Source organism: Gilbertella persicaria (assembly GCF_025201335.1).
Source record: "Gilbertella persicaria strain CBS 190.32 chromosome Unknown B0P05scaffold_66, whole genome shotgun sequence".
NCBI classification, from domain to species: domain Eukaryota; kingdom Fungi; phylum Mucoromycota; class Mucoromycetes; order Mucorales; family Choanephoraceae; genus Gilbertella; species Gilbertella persicaria.
In genome coordinates this window covers 1-17,677 of record NW_026252027.1, presented here as the reverse complement: position 1 = coordinate 17,677, position 17,677 = coordinate 1, and the positions used below count along the sequence as shown (strand labels likewise).

Sequence of the window (17,677 nt, the reverse complement as noted above, 5' to 3'; positions counted from 1 at the left end):
AATATTTTATCTGAATCAATTTCGATTGGGTAGCCAAGGAACTTGTTGAATATATCTTGCCAAATCATTGCCTTATTACCACAAGAGATCAGTAGGTGTTTGGCATCTTCTATTTCATTGCAACTGACACATCGATCATTTTCGATGTCTTTTATTTTTCTTTGGAATAGGAATTCTTTGCTTGGGATTCTGCTGTGTATCATTTTGAACCAGATGTTCCTTGCGGATTGATGCATTGGTGCCTTATAGAATTGTTTCCATTGACGGGACTTGATGTTGGCGTTGAAGTCGCTTGGCATTTGCAATGGAATGTTCTCCAGCATTATTCTTCTGACGCCTTGGTTGTTCAGGGACAAAATTTCACTGTTTTCATATTGTAGCTCCTTCAGATACTTCTTAAAGCCCACACAGTGTTGAGTCTCTCCTATGGTATTTTGTTCGATATGTCGCAGAAAGAATTGCTTGAACTGTAATGTATTGCAGGAAGTGTATTTCTTCAATTTTGTTAGTATTACTGGTCTATTACAATGGAGTTTGCTTTTGAAGGCAATACGGTTGGTTGTTAAGTCAAGGTTAAAAAAAGTTGAACTAGGCTTTTCTTTGCGGTTGGACTGCCAATGAATGTCAGCTCAGCGTTGTCTTCCCAGTCTTTGAAAACAGCTGAAAGTGGTAGGGTCATACAATCGATAGCTGATAATGATATTTGGGCTTCTTCTTTTGGTCTACAGAATTTTGTCAAAGCATCCATTTTTTCAAAGATCGGTCTAAGCGCACCCTCCTTGTTCACAGATCTTTTGTATCTAGAGTCGGGGAAGAGCACAATTGATTCAAGGCTTGGGTTATTTGTTTCAACTTGAAGAATGTATACCATCATATTATACAGGTACTTTGGGATTCGTTTGAATTGCTCATAGTTGAGCAGAGCTTCAATATATCTCATCTGTAGAGATCCTTGTTGGGCAAACAAGTTTAACAGTCCCAGACCTCCTTTAGCCTTAGGCAGGTAAAAGACATCCTTCTTGATTTGCAATTTCTTCTCATCGACTGTATATTGGTAAATGATTGAGTTCAAGGTCGAAAGTACAGCTTTGGGTAGTAGTGTCAATCTGAGCACATGCCATAGTTTGGAGAGTATTATTGTGTTGGCTATATTTGCCCTACCGTACATAGAGATATTTCTTGTTTTGAAAAAGGCCACTTGAGCTCTGATTCTTCCAGTCATTTCGGCCACAAACACATTTCTCTGTTGTTTTGTTACGTAAATTGGGTATCCAAGGTATTTGATATAATCAGCACTGTTGTAGTCGTACCATTTCATACGTTGTTGGATGTACGTTTTCAATCTTACCCCAAAATATCCATTCATTTTACCTCCATGTAGTGGAAAGGCTTGGGACTTTTCGTAGTTAATCCTGGAGTTTGACGCTTAACTATATGTCTTGAGACATTCTTCCATTTGCATATACTCCGATCTAGATTTGACAAATATGATAATATCATCTGCATAGGCCAAGACCTTGACAGGTGGTGGAGGAGTGAGTTGAACTGTTCTTTGATCTGCTGGTTTGGTAGCTTGAATTGAGTATCCTGAGATACTGTCATTGTTAATAATTGTTAGCAGGAATGGCTCGATGGCAAAGTTGAAAAGCATTGGTGATATAGAGTCTCCTTGTCTTAGTCCTCTTCGCTGTTTTACTGGATTTGATAGAAACCCATTCATGTTGATGAAAATTTCATTGTCAAAGAAAAGGTTCTGTATGCATCTAACAAATTCGTTAGGAAAGCCAAACTTCAATAGTACTTGTGTAAGATAGTATGGATGAACTCTGTCATAAGCTTTGTTATTATCAAGCATCACTCCAACGTATTCTTCAAATTCTTAGTTGTTTCCTGCTCTGGTCATTTTGGCATTGTCGATCATCATTCTAAGAGCTAAACCTTGGTCTCCAATAAAGCGCCCTGGCATAAATCCAGTTTGGAATTTGGTGATAAGCTGATTAACGATTTCCATTATTCTTGCATTCATTAGCCTAGTGAAAACTTTACAGTCTGTATTTATCAGCGTGACTGGTCTCCAGTTTCCTAAGTCTGATAAGTCCCCTTTTTTTGGTAGCAATACAGCACACGCTTGCTGCCATGATTTTGGAAATTTTCCTAGCTTGATAGCATCATTGTAGACTTGTGTTATGATATCTCGACAGCTTGGTTGGTTAACGATGATATTGAGTATCTCATATGGGATGCCATCTAGCCCTGGGCTACTTTTACGTGGACTTCGTTGTGTACCTAGTATGATGTCTTCATAGTAAATCTCTTCAATCAATCTGTCGCTCTCTTCTTTAGACACGACTTTGTTAATTTGGTTCGTCATAGATTTTAAACTGTTTATGTCAATTCTCTCTTCTGTATACAACTTGGAGTAGAGCGATTGGACAGCTTCTAGCTTGGCGTTAGTGTCTGTACATTCATTACCAGTGGCTAGATGTTTCAAAATGCCCATTGTCTTTTTCTCTTGTCGCCGCTTGATAGTGCTTTTGATGTAGGATGGAGACTTTTCGTTGTTTTCCATCCATCTCTGACCGGCTCTGAGTCTATCTGTATTGCTTTTCTCTTCCTGTAGTTTGGTGATTTGACTCTGGACTGGAGGTAGTAGTGCATTTAAACATACAGGGTCTTGACCATAGAGTCGTAGCAACTTGTTTCGTTCTCCATTCAGTTCTTTCAATCTCTTTTCTCTCCACTGGTTATGGTGACGGCAGAAGTTGACTGTTACTTTCTTAACCATATTTTTAATTGAATCCCACTTGTCTTGTGCTGACATTGCCGGGCCTAACTTATGTTGTATATATTTGTCAAGTTCACTTTTCAGTTTGTTAGTGTATCTTTCATTTTTGGCAAGATAGGGATTGCCTCTCCATATGCCTTTCCCATTGTTCTGTAGCTCAATAGTCAGAGTTTTCTTTAGTAGTGCATGATCTGTGTATTTGTCACTCAGGAATTCTACTTCGCCATCGGACATTTGCTTGAAAGTGTTGAGTCCTGCAAATATGTAGTCAATGGTTGATAAAGATGCCTTGTCGCTTCGCTTTTGGATGCAAGTATAGCCGTATCGCTCGCCTTGTTGATTTATGCAGTCATTCATATGACCCTTGATGAATTCGATCAGTTGTTGAGGTTTAGCTTTTGTTCTTGTAGAGTGTTTGCTTGCGCTATCAAAACTAAAATTAAAATCACCAGCCATGATTAGGTCGGGAATCATCTCGGGCGTCTTGAGTAGTAGATTGACTATTGTTCTAAAAAAAATTGTTTCTCTCAGTCACCTGTTCAGTTTTTAGAACTGATTATGCATATAGGTTCATGATGTATACAGGCGGAGTAGAGTTGTCAACCGTTGTTAGCTTAGCTAGTATCATTCTTCCATCCTTAGATACTTTGATTTCCTCTTGATTTAGAGCATTGTTGAAGTTGATTATTGAGCAATGTTTTGTCCAAATTGCTTGATGATAGTTGAACTTGAATTTCATATTGTTTATGGTTTCTTCAAAGGTGAGAGTTGGTATATTGGTTTCTTGACATAGAAGCACATTCAAATTCTTGCTCTTCAGTAAAGCAATAAAATCGTCTGTGGTTTGTTGATTGGTGTTCATATGTAAGTTTCTGCAGTTGACAGAGCCTATTTTAATGTGTAAGTGTTTGTATGTATTCATTTTTTTTTGTATAAATATATTTTTTTAACTCTTTTTTTTTTTTACTTCTTTTTTTTTTTTAAGAACCAATTATTAGTCCAGCTCATTCATTTTCTCCCCACCATTTTCAGGAGAAGGAGAAGACGTTTGAGTGACAGTTTCACTTTCCATGTTTTTGCTGAGTCTTTTAGTATTTGGAGTCAAAGATTCTCTTGTTTCAGGAGAGAGAGCGTCTTCCAATGTGATGTTTGGGTTGTGAATGAAGATAGAATAGAAGATAGAAAGAAAACAAAGAAATACAGTGAGACTGTTCAGTACTTCTTTATTACAAAAATAAATTGATTGTTCTAAAATATATCTTTTCCAGGTTGTCTTTTATACTACCTGATTTATTGACTAATTATGATTACTGATTATTGATTACTTAACACCTTGACAGCGTGTGCCTGGGAATTGACTATATAAATTCTCCTTTAATTCTCCTTGTTACCTAAAAGGTACAATTATGGTTTCCTTATTTGTAAATATCCATATTATCCCAGTTACCGTTATTTACTGTCATTATACAGTGCTTACTTTATATTTATAATGTATAGTGCTATAAGTGATTATTCATTTATATGATGAAAGATTATTTATTATATTTTGTATTGAAAGTGCTCAGATCACCACATCCAAATTACGCTTTGTAATTGACCTGTTTAGTTTGCTTCTCTCTTTACTAGTCAAACTAACTGAGTGTCTGAGAGTGATGATATCGTCTAGCTTTTTGGTTTGTTGACTTCTGGAACTTCTTGGTGTAGAGACTGACTTGGTGGGAACGGCTTCCTTCATAGGCTGGCTTGGTTCGCTAGTACATTTACTCATCATTACATTTCTGTTCTCCAAGTCTACTACTTCTTCCATATAGTCGTTTCACTTCCTACTGCCTGTGGCTTTGTATCATTCTTGAGTAAATCGAGCAAGTTGATTTCCCGTCTAGTTCCTGCAGCGTAGGTGGTTTTAAAGTCAGATGTCATACTTGACTCCTCTTCAGGTACAGACTTTCCAATTTTGGATATTCCTGCTTGTTTGTTTGCTTTGGGTTCACGATTCCAAGGTGCCGTAGGGCACTTAGCTTGCAGATGGTTAGGACTCTTGCAGCGGAAGCATAGCTTTCTCATTCTCTTGGGGCAGTCAAACTTGATGTGCTCGTCTGTATGGCAGTCAGTGCAAATAGGTTTCATTTGAGACCAAACGATGTTCTGTAATACTCCTGGGAAACCTACAAGTTCCACTTGGAGAGTGAGCTCAGCTGCATACGTTGCTTCTTTTAATTTATTCCTATTGAGTGTAGCAAAACCGCGACCGGTGAACCAATCGGAGTCAGCGCACTTGGAGATACCAATGTTCAAAATGTCGCCAAAGCGTTCAAAGGTATTGATTAATGCTGTCTTCAATACTTCTTCTTCCATGAGGGGAATTTCAGATATACCAATGTTGATTACCATTACAGAATGGTCAAGGGTTCTGTTCAGTTCAATTTTCTTTCCATTCACTACAAATTCTTTAAGGAGAGCGTCTCTACATGCGTTTTCAGTCGAGAAAACAAGCTCTATAGCCTTTCTTTTGTTCTTGCCAATTACTCTAGGTTTGAGGCCAAGGCATTTGGGAAATTGTTCGCGCAATATTTTGAGTAAAGACTTGTCTTTAAATTCCATGCCCAAAAATTGGGCGCAGTCGATTACAATTGAGTTTCGTTCTTTAGCTTACACAAAGGTTGAATAGGCGTTGAGAGGTTTAAAACTACCATTATCAACATTTGGTGACACTTCAAAGATGTGTCGTTTTTGAGCTTTAAGTGCGTCTTTAAAAGATAGATAAGAGAATAGTTGATTGCTTGGATTATGGCTAGAATCCAACGTTGAACCGCCTTGTGGGGAGGTCCTACGGTTATCACTCTGATAATTAAGCGAAAGAGCCATGGATCAACACCATCAGTCACATTACCACCATTAAACCTACGAGACCTGGATTCACCTTCAACACCAGTAGGACCCAGACCTTCTTCAAACGTCTCTGTCATGAATCCTTGCCCATAGTTAAGACCTTTGGTATTATTGTTTCTTTCCCAGCTCAATGTTCTCGTTCTCCCTTGTTCATTCTCCGTTTCATGTTATCGGCGCCTTAGTATTATCTTATATTCTGTGTTCTGTTACTTCCTGCTGTATCCCGTATCTTGTGTTCTGTATTCCCTTGTGTTTGTATTCCCTTGTGTCCTGTATTCCCTTGTGTCCTGTATTCCCTTGTGTCCTGTATTCCCTCATGTTCTGTATTCCCTTGTGTTCTGTATTCCTTCATGTTCTGTATTCCCTCGTGCTCGGCTTTATCGTATGATTTCGGTCTTCCTGTTGTTCCACCGGTTACTTTAGCTTTAGTATAAATACTGTAATAATTTGTATCTCGTTCCTTCTTCCTTTGTCAGATATTTTGTTTATCTTTTCTTGCAAAAAATAAATTATCATTCTTTTTGGATCAATTTCTGTAAGTATCATTTGGGGCTCCGTTCGTGACAGTCTCTGTATATTTTTGCGAAGCCTCAACATGATACACCTTGCTTGAAGACTCAGGCAAATGAGTGGTGTAACACTGCAACTTCACCATCCCACTTGTAGACGGTATACGAATAGTAGACTCAGACAAATTAATTTCAATACCATATGCTTGAAACCAAGGAACACCGAGCAAACAGAGCTTGTCATTCTTGTCACCTTCGTCTTGTACACACATATGATCCGGTCACACTTTACCAGCTACAGAGATTGGTACATCCATGACCACATTGCTCTTGCTTGGCGCCTTCTTATTATTGAACCCAACCAAATGCAAACTATCACCATTTGGTACTGGACCCAAAGCATCAACCAATCCCTTAGAGATCACTGACACACTTGCCCCAGTGTCAAAGATAGCCTCAACAGCATGACCATTGATAGTCACCACACCACGCAAAGGAGAGCTGACCTTCATTCGATTCAAATTGTATGGATATCTATACACCGACTCTGTTTCACTCAAAGCCAAATCCGCTTCATCAGATACCATCACCAACTCCGAGTCCAAAGAAACATCAGAACCATAACCAGACATACCAGAATCTTCAGAATCATAACCATCAGAATCACTTGACGAGTCATTATCCACCACATTAATTCTAGCACCAACATTCATTCTTTCTACCGCAGCAGCTAAATGCCTCTTTGCCCTCTTTGGTCGTTGCAGCCTCAAGTCTTTCAGACCATCACTAACATCCCTAGCAGCACTTTGGTCGATAGCTAACCAATCCAGCATTGAAAGACCAGCGTCCAAACTTCTCAAAGTGTCCCAAACATTCAAGCTATTAGTCTTGACAGGTAACCTACGAGGTTTTGACCTCTTCTTTCTAGGCTTGACCACAGGACCAGCAACACCAACAACCGGAGGAGGAACATTTTCACCCCTAACAGGAGCAGCAATACCATCAACCGCAGGAACAAAAGCACCATTACCAACTGGAACCGGCATAGTCATGACTACATCACCTTGATCCACCGCTTTACCCTTATTACCCCGCTTATTCGGCGTATCAACTGGCACAGCAGATACAGGTCTCTTCGCACCGTAAATCTCGTTAACACCGTTATCATTCAGGGTATCAACCAAGTTCACCGACTTGTCATTTTTCTTTAGAGGATTTTCACCATTACTACGAGCACCAATCACCTCCTTTAAGATCGGTACTCCTTCTCTTTTCCCTGGCTTTCACCAGAAAAGTTTGAAGACCCATTACCAATGGGTATAGCATTACTACCGCTTGCAACCCCAGACCCAAAATTGTTCTTTTGCAAGAACTCCGGACACTCAGGCTTCTTATGTCCTTCTTTATTGCAGTAAAAGCAGACCAAATTACGACGAACAGAAGCGACACCACCAGTATTACCACGAGTACCATTTTGAGCCACACTGTTAGTTAAGTTTACCAAATTAATACTCAATCTTTCTAACTTGTCCACCAAAGAGAACATACTGGACATGGAAGCAGCATCCGATACAGAACCACTTGCAACCGAAGGAGCAGACACAGGAAACTTAGGGACTACAGTCTCAACGGGCTCAAAACCAATAGTACTTGCGTACTTGACCAAACTACGCTCAATCTGCATAGCCTTTACTTTCGCCTCTTCAAAAGTCACCTGTGCACCTTCTTTTTCCACCTCAAAAGCAATGTTGGGTTTGATAGCGTTAAGAAACGTACGCACTTGCAAACTCTGCGATTTGTTGTCTAAAAGCATGAACAACTCTTGCATCTTGAGTGCAACATCATCCACTGAAGGGTATTCAGCACCTTGTCTAAGACCTTGTACTTGACTCCAAAACTTATCCTCTTGATCATACAAATATTGCTTCTTAAAAGCACTCACGAAGGCATCCCAGGTAACTGTATTTGCACCAACCACGTTGAACCAAGTCTCTGCTTTACCAACAAGCTTGTCACTAGCGACGAACAACATTTCTTCATCACTCAAACCTCCTGAGACCTTCAACCTTTGCATAGGATTGACCCAAACCAAAGCAGAATTACCATCACCTTCACCAGAGAACTCTCTAGGCTCATTCATGAACCTCATACCAACACCACGTTTAGTACTTGAGTTTGCTTCTTTAATAGACATAATATAACTTGAGTAATAATACATGTTAGAACACATATATGATCTGGTAGGCCGGACCACTTGACAACTCCCTCTCTTTCCCTTTGTGTTTACCTTGAACGACGAGACCAACAAATAAAAGAGATAAACCAATAATTAACAACAGAAGACTGTAAAGACTATTGTAATTATAGAGAGATAGACACAAATAGAGAGATTATAACCTTAGGCACAGTTCCTTCAAAAGACAATGAAGATATATGTAAAAGAAAATTTATAAAAAAAAAAAGTTTCGATTATTAAAGATTAATTTCTTGATATTTTTTATTCCTTCTAAAGTTCTTTAAGCTTTTATACTTTCTTTAGAATAAATTTCTACAAAGACAATTGCTTGTCATTAATTTAGAACAGATCAAACTTGCCCAAAAACAATCACGTTTGAAATGTCAAACAGGAGAACAATTAATACAAATAAATTATAAAATTCAACAGATTCAAACTGAGATGAACTGTCAAATACAATAAACAAAATAAAATAAAATAAAATACACAATTAAATCACAGCAAAATATCATGAAACAAAATACGGAAGAAGTAGGACAAATAAGGAACTAAAAAAAGTACAACAATTGAGATCCAGACCAAAAATTGACACACCGATCAGTGGTTTTGACTCGAATCTGATTGGGTCTGACAGAAGACAGAACCATTGGCTGAAACCTTTGGAACACCATTGTACAATCAGACCTAGACCAAATCACACCAAACTTTGTATGTACTTTAAGGAACATCAGAGACATGTACCATTTTAATTTGAAGATTTGTTAACATAATAGAGTCACCAGAAAAACCGCGAAAGAAAACGAAAAAGCGAACCAAAGCAAACATGCACACATGACAAACTGACAGTGATGATATGTGAGTTTATAGAAGAATTGAAGCAGATATTCTAGAAGTAAGATAGCCGATTAATCACTTATTACACACGAGCACCAAGGAAAGACTGTAAAGAACCTACTTCGAATGTAATAGTACCAGATTTTCAGGTAATCTCCTTCAAAAATATCCTTTTCAGAAAAGTTCGATAATTTTATTAGGTTTTGCTCATTCAGCTTTTATACAATTCAACGGAATTAGATAGTAGAAATATAATGTACTAAGATACAACGATAAGAACATAGATAGGTACAGACAGATAACGGGTAAAAAAGGAAGTAAAGATAATAAAGGTCTTGATTTGCTTGCATAAGAAAGAGTATAAGAAAATAATGGGAATTAACACTGTTGAGAAAATACATAACCTGTATGAAATGAGAGATGGCTTATTGTTTTGCTTGCTAGTATTCTTGTTGGTCCTTAGATCCACATGTTCACCACGAACGCACCAGAATCATCACCAACACCTGTTACAACACCCAGAACAAGAACAGCCATTACTCAGAGGGTGCTTCACCACTTTACTACGTACACCCATAGTATAGAAACGGCCCGGACACAAACAAACCCGGATCGGAATAGCTGCTTACGTCACCACCTTCTTGGTATTTTCGAGTCAGACAGCAGGAACATTCAACTTCTCAATACCCCCCTTTAAGCGAGAAAATACGACTTCATTTCTTTCCCGAAACCACCCAGGTTTTGAATTGCTCATGAGCGCTGGCAGTTGAAACGTCAGGAACCATAGTCTTTCGTTCATAATATGGTTTGAGAGCATCACCATTCACGCCATGTTTGATTCTAACTGTAGACTGACCATCCAGATAATAGATATCCTTCTTCTTGTCGACCACCACAAAGGGACCACACCACTTATCAGACATCTTATTTGTCAACACAAATTCTTTCAACAAGACTTGTTCGCCAATTTTGAATGGTTCTCTTGCATGTACAGAACGATCATATTGCTGTGCATATCTCAATTTTGCTTCATTAGAACGCCTTCTTGCAGTTATTCTGATGTCCTTCAGTTCTTCAGTTACTTGTTCAACCCGTCTAGCCACGTCTTCTTCATATTCACCTTCAACATAATCACGAATTGGAGCAGACCACAGACTAGGAGTTATCATATGTGTACCATACATGATTTGAGCCGGCGAGTACCCTGTAGAAGCATTCTCCATACTACGTATGACCATAAGAGCAGTGTTTATATAGCGATCCCAGTGAGCTGTATCACCCTTATCGCGAGCTAATTTGGCTATAGTCCTGGTGAGAGTTTGATTCAAGCGTTCACACATTCCGTTAGACTGTGGACGATATGCTGTAGTAGAAATAGCCCGGCAACCAAGTTGTTGTAAGAAGGATTTTGTATAAGCAGATATAAAATTACTTCCTCGATCAGTCAGAAGATAATTGGGAACACCATGAGGAACAATGATAGAGTTAAAATAGAATTCAGCCGTAGTAGTTTCATTGATATCCTGAACAGCTAACGCAACTGGCCACCTAGACAATTGTTCTATTCCCGTAAGAACATATCGATTCTTTGTATCTTCACATATTGGCAGAGGTCCTATCGCATCGCACGCCCACATGTAGTTGATATTGGAGGGAGTAGGAATAGGTCTAGCAGGATTCCTTCTAGCGAACACCACTCGAGCACGCATCTGACAAGTACTGCATTCTTGGCAAACTTGTTTACAAATCTTAGCCAAACCTTTTGTATAATAGACAAAGTGAGTCTTGATCTTCTTATGCAGTAAAATGGGACCCAAGTGTCCTTCTTCGTGTACTTGTACCAGTATCCTTAAAATGTTTGCTTCATGTAAAACTTCTTTCCTTGTTTCTTTTTCGATCAATTTTTCACCCTGAATTTCCAATTTTTCTGCATGTCTTCTAATCTTTTGTTTCATAACCTTGTTAGCGCCAGTGGGATATGACCTATTTAACAAGTAGTAATAGATAGCCAAGAACCACGCAAACTTCATGATTAAATTGATGACGAAAAGTACCAGAGTAAAGCAATAAGGAAGAATCAGATCCTACTTCAGTGGTTGCGAAGTCTCTTTTTTTTTTTTTTTTTTTTTTTTTTTTTACAATTCCAGATTTTATTCAAAAAAAAAAATATTTTTTTTTCTTTGTTACAAAATAAGTTTCTTTTATAAAGATCCAGAAAAGATCCTTCTAAGACTAAACTAATTTCAAGATAGAATATCATAATTACAACAAAAGTTCATTGATAGCGGAATAATAAAAAGGAAATTTGATTAGAACGCACGCGATAGACCATCCGCCGGGTTCTCTTTGGATTTCAACAACACCGTTTCAAAGTCAAAACCAGATAGGCAAGCACTCCAACGACTGAGCTTGGCAGATATCTTGTCTTCAGGTTGCAAAATAAACTTGAGTGCACTATTGTCGGTACGAAGTATGAACTTCTTAGAAGCTAGATAATGTCGAAACAAGGTAGTGAAGTAGACAATAGCGAGAGCTTCAATATGGACTTGAGAGTATTGCTTTTCCGAAGGTCGTAAGGCACGAGATTGATAGGCAATTACCGTTTCCTTCTTTGGATCATCCTTAGGGGCTTGACTCAGAATAGCAGAGATACCGAGATAAGAACCATCCGTAGTGAGAATTTGAATTTGCTGTTCATCCGGAAAGGCAAGAATAGGAGCAGAAGTCAACTTGGTTTTCAACAGATCAAAGGCTTCTTGTTGTTGAGTCTTCCACATAAATGGTTTGTTCTTCTTCAACAATTCATACAGAGGAGCGGAAACTTGAGAATAATTAGGAACAAAGCGAGCATAAAAGTTGGTTAATCCTAAGAAACTTCTAAGACTAGTTTGATCTTGACACACCGGAAAGTTCACTACCTTCTTGATATTATCAGACAATACAGAGACACCTTGATCAGAGAGAGTATGACCCAAATAAGAGCAAGAAGCAGCAGCCCATTGACACTTCTTGAATTTTAACTTGAGATTAATGGTGCGACACTTCTCCAAGACTAAAGCCAGATGTTTCTTGTGGTCTTCTATTGTACGAGAGAATATAACCAAGTCATCAATAAAGACATGTATAAATTCGCCCAAGTAGTCTCTAAAAAGATCATTCATGCAACGCTGAAAGGTAGACGGAGCCTGTTTTTGACCAAAACTCATTACCAGGAATTCATAACACCCGTTAGGAGTAATAAACCCAGTATAAGGAATACTTGACTCAGCCATAGGAATCTGATAGTACCCAGATGCGGCATCACAACAACTAAAGAATTTGGCACCACCCATAGAAGACAGAAGAGCTTCAATGTTCGGAAGAGGCATATATTGATCATCCAAGGTCTTTGCATTCAATCGCCGATAGTCAATTACCAGTCTCAATTCAGTCGTATTTTTCTTTTTCAGGAAGAAACAAGGACTACACCAACTTCCTTTACTAGGACGAATAATATTCATATCCAACAAAGTTCCTATTTCCTTTTTCATAACTTCTTGTTCATGCCAAGTCAGACGGAAAGGTTTTGAACGCACAGGAACCTCACCAGGTTTGATAACTATCTCATGTTCTGCCATAGTAACGCGACCCAAACCAGAGACCTCAACAAAACAATCAGAATAGGCTTCAATAATAGACCTAACAGAAGAAGGCACCTTGTTCCAGTCTACCACGACTTCCTTTGGACTTTCAGAGAGCGTCTTTTCGGAAACAACTTGCTGCATCGCTTCCTCCATGGAACTTAGAGCCAGTCCAGTAGACACCACACCACCAGAGACACCAGTTACCCAGTCACCAGAGACACCAGCAGAGACCAACTCGTCTTGAACATCACCAGTATCCTCTTCAGAAGTGTTTCCAACAACGTCTTCATAATAAGTGTTCAACATGTCGATTGAGCGAATATTACAAATCCGTGTGTCTTCAGTACTTGATTCTTGAGCCCTTACAGTGACAGCCAAAATATCACTTGAGTCTTCCCATCCATCAGCCCAGGAAACAGACTGTACTCGAGGATTAGGCAAGTCTCGACTGACAAAGCCTTGCACTTCTACTTGCGCAGATGAATTGAACCGACCATTGATAGTCATAGGGAAGGAGATTATGTTGTCAGTTAGATTCACCGAAACTTGATAGGCCTTGAACCAAGTAATACCCAGAATGAGATAGTCAGCTTCACTAGGTGAACCTGCTTGTACACACACATGTTCCGGACGTAAATGACCACCCACTAAAATAGGCACATTTGGAGCAATCGAAGCAGGAGCCAAGTGATAATCATCAAAGGCAACCAAGCTCATCTGGTCTTTATTATACACCAGTTTGAGTTTTTCTGCTAGTTTCTTGTTCATGACACTGACCGCTGCACCACTATCAAAAATAGCATAGATGACTTGACCATTGATACTAACAGGAGCCTTGAGTGGAGCACTAGCCTTCATATGTTGTAGGGAATATGGGTAGTCAATAACAGAGTACGAATCTACGGTAGTTATATCCGAAGGATCATCCACGCTTGAAGAACTATAGCTATCCTCATCATCAGAAGACCATTCCCAGGAGTTGTCGTTATCTACTCTTGCAACCCGAGTAACCGAAGGAAGTACAGAAGGACCTTCATTATCTGTTTGGATTAGTGGAATTTGCTCCACTGGTTTAACTCTTCTCTTTCGAGCTCGTAGAGTACGTATACCAGCCAAGAGGTCTTGAGTAGCTTTCTTGTCCAAGGCTAACCAGTCAGACATCTTGAGACCTGCGTCCATTTGTTTTAGTTTCTCCCAGACTTTGTGAGCTTCAACCTTAACTGGAAAGCGACGTGGAGGTGCTCGCTTTTTCCTTGGTTTGGTTGGCCCTTTTCCTTTATTTGTAGTAATAGCTTCGCCCATAGGTACATCAGAGGTACTAGGTATAATACTGTTCCGACCTTCCTCATCTTCATTTAGACGCCTTCTCTTTTCCACATTATTAATTTCAACTGAATTCGGGGCCGTGTCAATTGAATTAACTTCCGCAGGTGGGGCTAAGGGATTTACGTTTTGTTGAGCGCCATCACCCTTTACAGACGACGCTCCATCTCTTTTCCCGAAGATTCAGGAGAAGTGGACTTGTTCCCTCCTAGTGGTACAGCATTAGCACCCGTAACGACCCGCTTGTTGGGACAATCCATACGACGATGACCAGGCTCGCCACAATTGAAACAAGTAAAAGTTCTAACATTGTATTCCCTTGGACCTTGAGAAATGCCTTCCTTTTGCTTCTTGTTGACTGCATCCAACATATTGATCTCTAACTCCTTGAACGCCTTGAGTAACATATCCATAGAGCCAGTTTCACTTGGAGCAGCAGCCTTATCTTGCCAGGTTTCAACATCCTTTAACTTTTTAGAGGATTCAGAGATGCTTGTACTTGGCAAAGGAACAACCACCCTTCCCAGATATTTCTTGTCAACGGATTCCAAATGAGCAGCAACTTCTACTACATCATCCAAGGTCTTATCCTTCTTAGATTTTAGTGATTCAGTTCTTTCTACTTCATAAGCGATACTGGGATTGATAGCATCAAGAAAGGTATGAACCATCATTCGTTCATCAGTAACTTCAACCAAGGTAAAGAGTTCCCGAAGACGAACATCAACATCTTCAACAGTTTCATGTTGTTCTTGCTTTAAATTACGGATTTTTGACCACCATAATTCTTCCATACCAGTACAATATTTCCTTTCAAAGAGTTTCTTGAACTCAGTCCACGTAGTAGCCTTTTCTCCAACTACATTGTACCAGACACCAGCCTTAGATACCAAATGATCAGCACAAATCAAAAGAATTTTCTTATCAGTTAGATTGGCTATCTCCTTCAAACGATCCATTTTTCGTAACCAACTAACAGGGTTAACGTCTTGACCACTACCCGAGAAGTCCTTGGGATCATTGAGGAAGCGTATCAGATTGCTGGAGCTTTTTCCAACTGTTTGTTTTTCACTATTCATAGGCAGAAGAATATAATCTGGTAGGCCGGACCAAAATTGACAGTGATGATATGTGAGTTTATAGAAGAATTGAAGCAGATATTCTAGAAGTAAGATAGCCGATTAATCACTTATTACACACGAGCACCAAGGAAAGACTGTAAAGAACCTACTTCGAATGTAATAGTACCAGATTTTCAGGTAATCTCCTTCAAAAATATCCTTTTCAGAAAAGTTCGATAATTTTGTGGTGATCTGAGTGTTGTGAACATATAGAATCTATATGCATATGATGATCTGACATTAAATAAGTCTTCATTTACATACTAAAATACATCATAATCAATTTACATCAGAAATAGACATAAAAGAACCTCTTGTACTGAATAAGACAAAGTATCTTTTAATAGATCAAGACGTATAACCGAAGTCCATAATTTATATTATTTAATTAATTTAAAGTAGTCTATGACAATAGAGACTCAGTCATTTGCATGAACTCTACTACTACTTACTCCGACATCTCTTCATGTATAAATACCTAGAGAATGAAGAGCTAGAAAACAATCTAGATATATATTTTTGGAGAATAAACCTATACAAGTTCTAATCGACTTCTTTGTTTTTATCTTCTCCCTTACATCACAACACTGAGCACTTTCAATACAAAATATAATAAATAATCTTTCATCATATAAATGAATAATCACTTATAGCACTATACATTATAAATATAAAGTAAGCACTGTATAATGACAGTAAATAACGGTAACTGGGATAATATGGATATTTACAAATAAGGAAACCATAATTGTACCTTTTAGGTAACAAGGAGAATTAAAGGAGAATTTATATAATCAATTCCCAGGCACACGCTGTCAAGGTGTTAAGTAATCAATAATCAGTAATCATAATTAGTCAATAAATCAGGTAGTATAAAAGACAACCTGGAAAAGATATATTTTAGACAACAATCAATTTATTTTTGTAATAAAGAAGTACTGAACAGTCTCACTGTATTTCTTTGTTTTCTTTCTATCTTCTATTCTATCTTCATTCACAACCCAAACATCACATCACCTTTCTTGTAGATGGGCACCACCTGGGCAGTACACCAATCACGAGGTACTCGAGACCAGAACCAGCAAAGAGAAAAGAGCAAGACCAAGAGAGGAGACAAGTCATCAACAATCGGCAACAGCATCTCAGTACGCAGATGGTCGACACCAGGAGCCTTACGGCGAGAGAGCTTCTTCTTGATGGTGGATGCGACCAAGTCCAAAGTGAAAGGACAGGCAACATCACCACTAGAGGCATCTGGGAAAGGAGAAGCCGGCAAGTCAAGGTCAAACTGAGACTGTAGGTACAGTACATCAGAAGCAGACACACAAGGACCAGAGGGAAAAGGAGGAGCAGACGGACGAACAGAAGGCAAGTGATCACCAGCAAACACCGAGCGAAGATGACTTGACATCACCGTAGCAGCCACAGCAGGACCTTCTGGGTGAGAGAACCCAGGAGAAGTAGTCCGACTACGACGCAACCGCTTGATGGTGGCCGTGGTGTCAGAGAAAGAACCAGAAGAAAGCTTGTCACAGAACTGCTTCCATGTCTCACGACGACGACGCTTGAGCTCAGCACTGAACCGGTCACAGCAGAAGAGATATCGTTTCCATAGTACAGCCTTACCAACACCGTCAGAAGCTCGTTTCCAAGTTCTTCGGGCGTCCTCACGAGCATCCACCAAATGTTGCAGAGTGGCAGTCCAGAACCAGCTGTTACCAGGAGGCCGTGGTAGTTTGCGACCAACCGACTCATCGAGGCAACGGTGGATGGTATCAGTGAGTCTACTAGCAATAGAATGAACGTCAGGGATAGCCCCTTCGGTTGGAGAAGATGCGTGAGTAGAGGTACGACTGCTATGTTGCCCGTAGGCCGTTTCAATGGTATACTTAACTTCTGCCAAGAGTGTATTTTTGATCGGCGCGCTATGCAACCGGAAAAGAGACTGATACAGCTCTACACTCTTGTGATCATCCAGACAAGACAGTTTCCATAAAAGACGCGGATGAGCGACAGGAGCAGGCGGCAGAGAGCAAGGCAGAGAGCAAGAGAGAGAGACAGGAACATGGTCAGAGCCAAGACCAACATCACGCACAACCAAAGAGGGATGGACCAGATCATCAAAGCTGATGAAAAGGTCAATCACACTACTCCAGCTAGTGTGCCCAGGTTGAGCATTGGCCATCCGAGCAGCAGAGAACAAGGTAGGAACACCTTTGGCCAGCAGAGAGTTCCAGCAGAAGAGACCAGCTTCTTCAACCCATTCAGCCAATCGAGTACCACGAGTGTTGCTTCGAGAGTCACCAAGAAGAGGAACACTACGTGCATTCAGATCGCCACAAATGAACGCATTGGTC

General features: G+C 39.6%; 1 protein-coding gene across 1 annotated transcript; it reads right to left on the bottom strand.

The window, feature by feature from the left end:
* Window positions 1-3,790: 3,790 nt before the first annotated feature.
* B0P05DRAFT_641647 (uncharacterized protein) lies at window positions 3,791-5,751 on the bottom strand (the record flags this gene model as incomplete). The annotated part of the gene is made up of 5 exons (XM_051583781.1): window positions 3,791-3,923; window positions 4,362-4,536; window positions 4,584-5,249; window positions 5,439-5,532; window positions 5,589-5,751. Coding segments are annotated over 5 exons (1,230 nt in total), but the record flags the coding sequence as incomplete, so codon positions are not given.
* Between the last annotated feature and the right edge of the window lie 11,926 nt (window positions 5,752-17,677).